The sequence below is a fragment of the Trachypithecus francoisi genome, unplaced genomic scaffold (genome assembly GCF_009764315.1).
Source record: "Trachypithecus francoisi isolate TF-2019V2 unplaced genomic scaffold, Tfra_2.0 Lachesis_group6, whole genome shotgun sequence".
In the NCBI taxonomy this organism is placed as follows: domain Eukaryota; kingdom Metazoa; phylum Chordata; class Mammalia; order Primates; family Cercopithecidae; genus Trachypithecus; species Trachypithecus francoisi.
The window spans coordinates 93,603,834-93,613,566 of NW_022681471.1; the positions used below are offsets into that span (position 1 = coordinate 93,603,834).

General features: G+C 38.3%; 1 protein-coding gene across 1 annotated transcript in view; it reads left to right on the forward strand.

Annotated features, from left to right (window-relative positions):
* Positions 1 to 6,677, forward strand: part of FUNDC1 (FUN14 domain containing 1) — a 21,068-nt gene extending 14,391 nt beyond the window's left edge. Inside the window, exons 4-5 of the mRNA XM_033201514.1 lie at positions 2,985 to 3,113; positions 6,042 to 6,677. Of these exons, the coding sequence (XP_033057405.1) occupies positions 2,985 to 3,113; positions 6,042 to 6,119 (207 nt within the window). The 3' untranslated portion in view covers positions 6,120 to 6,677. The remainder of the gene's footprint in view (positions 1 to 2,984; positions 3,114 to 6,041) is intronic.
* Positions 6,678 to 9,733: the final 3,056 nt, after the last annotated feature.

Genomic DNA, 9,733 nt, shown 5'->3' on the forward strand with positions numbered 1-9,733 from the left:
TTTAATTTTATTTTTTTAACTTGGAAGCTTTTATTCTAATGAAAGTACTTCACCTAATCCCGTTAAATATTTTAGTGTTATAGGAAGTCAGATGTTCAAAAGGCAGTCATCACTGCCGCATTCCCTCCCCAGTCTTTTGGCTTGCATTTCCTTGTAGCTGCAGATGAATTTTGTGTGGACAAGACTGAATTGGGTCCTGTATGTATTGGTTGGTTAAGTTGGTTGTACCTGAACCCCACTTGGGGCAGATTGCTTGTCCTTGGTCATCTCTGTACTGGAGTAGGGTGCTCAGTTTAGACTGGTATTCTTCGGTTTGATCAGAAGTGTACTTCTCAGCTGGGTGCCGTGGCTCACTATAATCCCAGCACTTTGGGAGACAAAGGCAGGAGGATGGCTTGAGGCCAAGAGTCCAAGACCAGCCTGGGCAACATGGTGAGACTTCATCTCTCTCTCTCTCTCTTTTTTTTAAGGCATTAATATCTTTAGCATCTCAAGGTTTTTCATTTTCCCTGCAAGGGAACAGATTCTCAAGGAAATTTGTTCAGTGATGGTAGATCACTCCAGCATCAAAAATCATTCTCTTGTTAGTAGACATGGTAGGTTGGGCCCTTTGGGATAATCTAGCCCATCCACTTTGTTGCTGAGAGTCATGATTTGAGCCAAGTTGGTTAATACAGCTTTTGAGATTTAGTCTTTATTCATTGTCTTTGTTATCATTTATTTACTATGTCTCATTCATCTGGCATTAGTTGGGACTCTAAGGATATAGAGATTCACAGCCCATATGGTCAGTGCTGAGCTAGAAGGGTGTGTTTAGTGCTGAGAGAGCAGAGGGAAGACACTCTGTCTGCTTGGAGGTGTTAGGGAAGTCTTCTTCCAAAGAGGCGTTATTATCTTTAGCATCTCAGGTTTTTCATTTTCCTTGCAACTGTTTGACATTTTCCCTCAAAATGTAGAGGATGCTTTAAACTATACAAAGTCTTTATCTCAGATAACACTGGGTTTACTAATTATCAGTGACAAATGGCTCTGTAAAAATACTTTCTGTATAGAGTGCTGTTTGTGAGAATTTGTTTCATCTGTCTCATGTAAATGGTTTCCTTTATTCATTTGCTGGCGATTGGGGGGGTGGATAAGGGGTCTCACCCAGGGAATATAGTTAAGGTTGTTTTTTGTTGTTTGTTTGTTTTTTTTAATTCCACTACCAGTTTAACTCATGGCATGAAGATTAGCTTTTTAAAAAAAACTTTGTAAGTTAAAATGTTAACTCTTGAAAATGACAGTTGAATTGGGAGTTGATTATGAGTGGTGGCATAGATAATATTTTTGTTCTAACCAAAAAATAAAGCCATATGCATACATAAAATCTTTGTATTTCTCACAAGCTTTGGATTAAGAAGAAATGTTAAGATTCAGCAAAAAGTAAAATTCTGCAAAAGCTTCATAGTAATCAACTATTTTGATTACTTAGTGCAAGCCAGTAAGAAGTCTTTTCAATTTGTATGTAGAAAAGGCTCCTTTTCCTAAGGTTCATCATCACCTCCATGCCTGTGACTCAAATTGCTGTATCAAATACTACCAGAAAAAGCCTTCACTTGCCATTTGATTTGATCACCACTATTTTGCTGAGGTTGGAGTTTGAAGTGATAGTGGATGAATAAATACAAGAAGAAATGCAGATAAATAAATTCTTCCATCAAGTCATTCATAGACAAAATAGAACCTAAGATGTCTAGTCAACCTGTTTATGCGAAATCAGATCTTTTTATTATTTAAAGTATTTTCTGTATGGCCAAAAGTCAGTGTGTTCATTCAGGGTGCAAATGGCAAAAAAAAAAAAAAAAGTGATGCACTAAAAATTACAAAGAAAGCATAAGCTTGACAGAAGTGATTTATAATGGTATATATGGCTATTTTATTATTTGGAGGCACTGAGTTACTGGACTGGCTTTGCACACACACTGTTGTTCCTGTTCAGATATTGCAGTCTCTCAGTAGTACCATATGATAATTTTTCTTATGGTAGGCATTAGCTATAGTTTTGTTATTAGGATTTATAGCATGAAACATGTGTAGAGCGCAGTTTGTTTTATATTCTACTTTCAAAAGCAATTACCAGAAAGTATTCTTTTTTTTTTTTTTTTTTTTTTTTTGAGGCGGAGTCTCGCTCTGTCGCCCGGACTGGAGTGCAGTGGCCAGATCTCAGCTCACTGCAAGCTCCGCCTCCCGGGTTTACGCCATTCTCCTGCCTCAGCCTCCCCAGTAGCTGGGACTACAGGCGCCCGCCACCTCGCCCGGCTAGTTTTTGTATTTTAGTAGAGACGGGGTTTCACTGTGTTAGCCAGGATGGTCTCGATCTCCTGACCACGTGATCCGCCGTCTCGGCCTCCCAAAGTGCTGGGATTACAGGCTTGAGCCACCGCGCCCGGCCCAGAAAGTATTCTTAATTTAAGTAAAGAGAGCTATTTAAATACTTAGCAGGCTACTTAAATTTCTTAGTGATCTAATAACTGATTGGCTTATGATCCCTTATAATTAAAGGTCTATTTAATTAAAAGGTATTTTTTAACTAGCTATATAATCTAGATAATCTCTGTATCTTTTTTAACTAATTCTCTATTCCAAAAAGTATGACAGAATGATAGTATAGTTAAAAGACAGCTTTTGGAATCATTTTCCCATCATGTACTAAACACTGTACATCACATCTAAGTAATTAGTTACTTACTTATGTTTAATGTCTGTTTTCCCTAACATACCTGAAGCTTTCTGAGGGTAGGGGCTTATGTCTCCCTTATTCAGTACTTAGCATAGGGTAGGCACTAGTGTCTGTTAAATGAATAAACTAGTGGATAAAAAGCAACTTCTTAGCGATAAGTTTTATAGGTTACTAGAACTCTTAAGTGTTTATATATTCTTGGCTATTAGATTAGTCAACAACCTAGTTGGTTTAGTATTGATAATTTTTATTATATTTTTTGCAGATTGCTAGTCATAGTGGCTATGTGCAGATTGACTGGAAGAGAGTTGAAAAAGATGTAAATAAAGCAAAAAGACAGATTAAGAAACGAGCAAACAAAGCAGCACCTGAAATCAACAATTTAATTGAAGAAGTAAGATACATAATTTTGACTTTTTTTTTTTTTTCCTTTTTTTGGTTAATAGGTGTCCCTTAGCAGAAAATGTGACCAGAGGGAATTACTGTCTTTTTAAAAAATGGTGTTTTCAGTTATATATCTAGAGTGTTAAGTAAAATTTGAGATCACACCACTACTTAAATCAGTCATTATTATTATTTTTTTTGGTGGTTAATATAGATTCCCCTGCCCATCTCTAGCTCGCTTTGATCTTGTTGTAGAAACTAAGAACATTCTTTTCAACATACTTCCTCTGCCTTTAAAATGGACATGTACAGGTGTAGTAAAACTTAAAAGTACACATTTTTTTTTGAGGTAGGATAGTTTGAAAATATATATGTTTTATTAATATGACTAATTTATTAATGTTTTCATGTGTAATTTGGCCCTTTTCTTTTGTACTCTGTTTAAAATGGAATTGAATACTTCCTTGCCTTTGTTTTTGTTTTATCATTTTACCTCCGTCAACTTTTTGGTTTGAAAAAACTCAAACCAGTTAAAAAGTTGAAAGACAAATATAGTGAATATCTAAATACCCTTCATCTATTTACCAATTGTCACAATTTGCCATATTTATCTGTGTGTGAGTGACACACACAAGATAATTTTTTTTTTCCAAACTAAGATGTCATAACTTTTCATCCCTAAATACTTCAGTATGTATCTTCTAAGAGTACAGATATTCTCTTACACAACTCTAAGTACCCCCCCCTTTTTTTTTTTTTTTTTACTATGTGGGACCTGCCACTTCAGAAACTTTTTTTTTTCCTTTTCTTTTTTGAGACGGGATCTTGCCCTGTAGCCCAGGCTGGAGTGCAGTGGTGCGATCTTGGCTAATTTTTTGTATCTTTAGTAGAGATGGAGTTTCACCATGTTGGCCAGGCTGGCCTCGAGCTCCTGACCTCGTGATCTGCCTGCCTCAGTCTCTCAACGTGTTGGGATTACAGGCGTGAGCCACCGCGCCTGGCCACCTTTTTTTTTTTTTTTTTTTTTGAGACTGGTCTCATTCTGTCTCACTGTGTTGCTTAGGCTGGAGTGCAGTGGCATCATGGCTCACTACAGCCTTGACCCCCCGACTCAAATGATCCTCCCACCTCAGCCTCCCAAGTAGCTGGGACTACAGGTGTGCGTGACCATGCCCAGCTAATTTTTAAAGTTTTAGTAGAGACAAGGTCTTGCTATGTTGCACAGGTCTCGAACTCATGGGCTCAAGCAGTCCTCCTGCCTCGGCCTCGTAAAGTGCTAGGATCACAGGCGTGAGCCCCCATGCCTGACCAAATGCCATTATTAATCCAGAAAAAAAAATGTAACATGAGACAATACTATTTCCTTTTTTTGTTTGTTTTTTTGAGACAGGGTCTTGCTCTGTCACCCAGGCTGGAGTGCAATGGTGTAATCACAGCTCACTGCAGCCTCTACCACCTGGGCTCAAGTAATCCTCCTACCTCAGCCTCTCAAGTAGCTGGGACTACAGGTGCATGCCCAGCTACTTTTTATATTTTTGTGGAGACAAGGTTTTGCCATGTTGCCAGGCTGGTCTCAAACTCCTGGGCTCAAGCAGCCTGCCTGCCTCAGCCTTCCAATGTGCTGGGCATTACAGGTGTGAGCCACCACACCCAGCCAGTATTTTCTAGTATACAGTTCATATTAATATTTTTCTACAAAATATCTTTTATGGCTTTTTCCCCCCAATTGAGAATTATATGCCAGGTGTAGTAGTTCACTCCTGTAATCCCAGCACTTTGGGAGACTGAGGCAGGAGGCTCTCTTGAGCCTAGGAGTTTGAGATCGGCCTGGGTAACAGAGAGAGACCTTGTCTCTATAGAAAATACAAAAATTTTCTATAGAAGGAGGCTGCGGTGGGAGGATTGCTTGAGGCTATAAGTGAGACATGATTGTGCCACTGCACTCCAGCCTGACTGACAGAATGAGACCCTGTTCCCACCCGCACCCCCCCCAAAAAATTATATATTGTTTTCGGTTATCATGTCTATGAAGTCTCATTTAGTCTTAAACATTCCTTTCATCTGTTAATTTTATTCCCCCATCTTTCATGGCACTGACGTTTTTGATGCCTCTAGGCAGAATATCCCACAGTCTGGCTTTGTCTGATGGCTTCCTCATGATTTTATTCTGGTTAAACATTTTACCAAAGTGATTTGTTTTGGTTTTGATCCTGTATATTTTTTTCTGTTGGCTAAATGACTATTAATAAATACCATTGTGCCTGCCGTGACAATTTATTAAATAATCTGTGTGAATAACTTGATGATGGGCCATTTATATCTACCTTACTGGTAGATTTATTTTTACTTGTGAGATTATTGCTGCCCATGTACTTATCTCAATAGCCAAGGAGCTTACTGGGCATGACTGTATTCTCTAGGCTCCTTCAATTAGTCAGGGACATTTCTGGGATCTTGCATGCTGTTTGACACCTGCAGTAGTAGGTACACAGGAATTTTGGCTGAATATTTGTTGAATTGAGGAAAATAGCTGAAACTGCTACCTGGCTGCTCTGGATTCAGTAAGAATTTTTTTTTTTAGTGTGCATCTTTTTATTGTGGTAAAATAGATATACAAAAAAAATTTACCAGTTTAACCATTTTTAAACGTACAGTTCAGTGGCATTAAGCGTATTCACTTTTTTCTGCAATCATTATCACTATCTATTTCCAGAACTTTTTCATCATCCCAAACACTGTGCCCATTAAACACTAATTTTCAGTTTGCCTCTCTCCCCAGCTCTTAATGATCTGTATTCTGCTTTCTGACTGCTTATATGAGCAGAATTATGTAATATTTGTCCTTTATTGTCTGCCTTATTTCACTTTGCATAATGTTTTCAAGGTTCATCCCTGTTGTAGCATAATTAAGAGTGTTTTTGTTTAAACTTTGTTTCAGGCAACAGAATTTATCAAGCAGAACATTGTGATATCCAGTGGATTTGTGGGAGGCTTTTTGCTCGGACTTGCATCTTAAGGACATGAATATTCTCCCATAGTGGATTCAACTATGAGAAGAGAAGTGGCAGCAATAAGGCAGTCTCTCAACAGTCGTGCTGCCAGTCTCTAGGGCAAGGAGAAACAACTAGCTGGACAGTACTCAATTCACAACTTAGCATTTTGCCATCTGAAGCTTGGCAAACTAGGATCTGCTGTAAAATAACCTGTATGGTATGTGAACCATAGTATTCCTGAGCAAACATGGCTTTCACCGCTTTGTAAAAATTTGCATCTGTTTAGAAACTAGCCTATAAAATATCACCATTGGATGTAGATATGGAGAGAAAAGAAATATGTTGGGTTTATTGCTTAGTGAAATATTTTCTTTTTGTTTAAATAAAATGTTCATTGTGTTTTATGGTATGTGTCCATCATTTAAAATTTGTATTATAGTTTCAGTATTAAGGCTGACTTTTTTTTTTTTTTTCTAGATATGTTTCCAATAAGTTAAAAAACTGTAATACTCTTTTGTGGAAAGCTTTAGAAATGATATAATTATTAAAGATATTAAACAGACTCTGCTGATGTAATATGATACCAATTTTTATGTTGTTTTTTCCTGGAGTTATTACTTTGTTATAAATGTAATAATTGTACATTTCTTTTTTTTTTTTGAGGCAGAGTCTTGATGTGTCATCCAGGCTAGGGTGCAGTGGCACGATCTTGGCTCACTGCAACCTCCGCCTCCCAGGTTCAGGCAATTCTTGTGCCTCAGCCTGCCGAGTAGCTGGGAGTACAGGCACTTACCACCACACTTGGCTAATTTTTGTATTTTTCGTAGAGATGAAGTTTCTCCATGTTGGCCAGGCTGGTCTTAAACCCCTGACCTCGGGTGATCCACCCACCTTGGCCGCCCAGAGTGCTGGGATTACAGGCGTGAACCACTGTTTCCAGCCATAACTGTACATTTCAAAAAAGGCTGTTCTAAGGAAATACTACAACATATCTAAAGCTCTTTTTTCTTTTTTTGATGTCTGTAGTTTTAAAAGTATCTTCTTATATGTAAGCTTCTAATTTTTTTGTTTATCCTGTCAGTCTGGGCACAATTAATTATTTTGGGGTTACATATAGTTAGATCACTGAATAATTTAATTAACCTCGAATGCATCTGCTTTTCATTTCTAAAAATCATTATTTTGGTCCCTTGATTACCAAGAGGCCAAAGTCACTTTAAAATACTTAGTAGTATAGTGTGAATTTACTGTCTGAAGAACAGTGATTTTATAAAAAATATAATTGTGAAATTGTAGCTTAAAGAGAATTGTCTCCTTGTTGTAATCTAGTGTTAGATGTCAATACCAAGATTTCAGGCTTTTCGTAGCATTATGTTGGTTAAACACTAGGCCAGTTCACTTGTTTCTCAGGGCTGGTATCACACTCCCTCAGAGATTCCTTTGCCCAAAAAAGCTTTCTGTATTGTTAGTTTTGCCCATAGAGTTCTAGGTTGGAATTGGGAAAAGCAGCAGAACAACAGGTAGTAGAGTTTTCATATTGGAAAGTCTTTGCAGATATTAGACCATCTCCTTTTGATAAGAAGTCCCTATAGTATATTTTATGTATTGTAAACATACGGCATTTCATACTTTCAAGTTTGGTTACAGGCTGCATGCTTTCATTATCGTGAGACTCCTTAACATTTAATGTGGCCTCTATCTTTGGTTTCTTCCTTACTCTTGTTAGTGCCTCAGATACAATGCTGCTAAATAAAACTCGGACTTTCTTAATAGGAAGTGATTTTGCTTATAGATTCTTTTTTCTTTTTCTTTTCTTTTTTTTTTTATTTTTTGATTTAGAGTCTCCCTCTGTCGCCCAGGCTGGAGTGCAGTGGCGCGATCTCGGCTCACTGCAAACTCCGCCTCCCGAGTTCATGCCATTCTCCTGCCCCAGACTCCCGAGTAGCTGGGACTACAGGCGCCCGCCACCACGCCCGGCTAATTTTTTTTTTTTTTTTTTTTTTTTTTTTTTAGTAGAGACGGGGTTTCACCGTGTTAGCCAGGATGGTCTCGATCTCCTGACTTCATGATCTGCCCACCTCAGCCTCCCAAAGTGCTGGGATTACAGGCGTGAGCCACCGTGCCTGGCCTAAATACTTGTTTTTTCTTTGTGCTCTTATTTGTTTCTGCTTTGCCAAGCTTTCCGTTGTTGTGGAATTAAAAGTGACAGATATTCATGAGTGTGATCAGGTCAGGTCACATTAGGTGGAGCTTTGGCCGTACTTCTGTGTGCCCCACCTGCATGATGCTCTTATCTGATACAGTGAGGCAGGCTGCTGTGGAGAGCTCTAGTTGCTGGATCATTTTGTTCATTTCTGAAAATATAGTGTCCTGTGCATGATATACGAAGAATGTGGGGGGGGGAGGGCACAAAAATGTCTGCCCTTGAGCTTTCAGTTGAATAGACATAAATATTCCTATATTGAAAGTTGTATAATAATATAGGAGAACTTGGCATATGACTTACTGGCAAAAGAGTAGTAGGGATAACTAATTGGAGAGCTTGAACATATGAATGAAAACTGAAAAAGGTAGCACTTCATTTTTACCTCTACATTTCTAAGTATCTGTCAGGATATTTGAAAATATTTGTGTGTAATTAACGGAATATTGCCAGTACTCTCCATACTGTCCCGTCTCTGTTAGTGCTTCTTGTTCTGTCTCGTATCTATGCTGTTTTCTCCCACAAGGTTGGAGTCTACTTGGAGCAGTTTTCTGTGTTAATCAATTTCTCACTTGTAAAGCATGTGGCATAGTGCTTTGCTCACAGTAGGTCTTCAGTTAGTATTGTGATGTGTGATCAAGTATGTGAAAAGCATATTACTGTGTTAGATTTGTTGTCAGCCTGTAGGAAACTATTCCTTCTCTGTAGCAGTCCAGTGAATCAGAGGCTCCATCAGAAGTGACTTTGTGAGGCTTGGTGGCAATGAAAAGCTTATATAGCCTGCCTTTGACAAAATGGAGATGTTTATATTTGAGGGCATAAAGGCTGGTTGCAAGATTTATTAAAACTTGAGTATATGGAGGCTGGGCATGGTGGCTCACGCCTGTGAACCCAGCACTTTGGGAGGCGGAGGCGGGCGGATCACCTGGGGTCAGGAATTCGAAACCACTCTGGCCAACATGGCGAAAACCCATCTCTACTAAAGATACCAAAATTAGCTGGGAGTGGTGGTGGGTGCCTGTAATCCCAGCTACTTGAGAGACTGAGGCACAAGAATCGCCACTGCACTCCAGCCTGGGCGACAGAGCGAGACTTTTGTCTCAAAAAAAAAAAACCAAACAACAAAAAAAACAAATTTGTGTATATGGAGTATATCTATTTTGAGGCCGAGGCTTTGAAAGATATGCATTTTGACTGATTTTTAATTTTATTGTAATTTTCCCCATACCCCCTTACAAAAGTATATGATTTTTAATTTGTTTTCTCATTTCAAATATAATATGAATAAAATATGTTCATTATAGAAAAATCAACATAAAGAATAGATAGGAGATTTATAATATGATGTACTTAGGGATACTTATTGTTCATATCTTGGTGTGTAGCCCTTGGGGTCTTCTCTTTCTGTGTATGATCATGTATATGTGTATATTA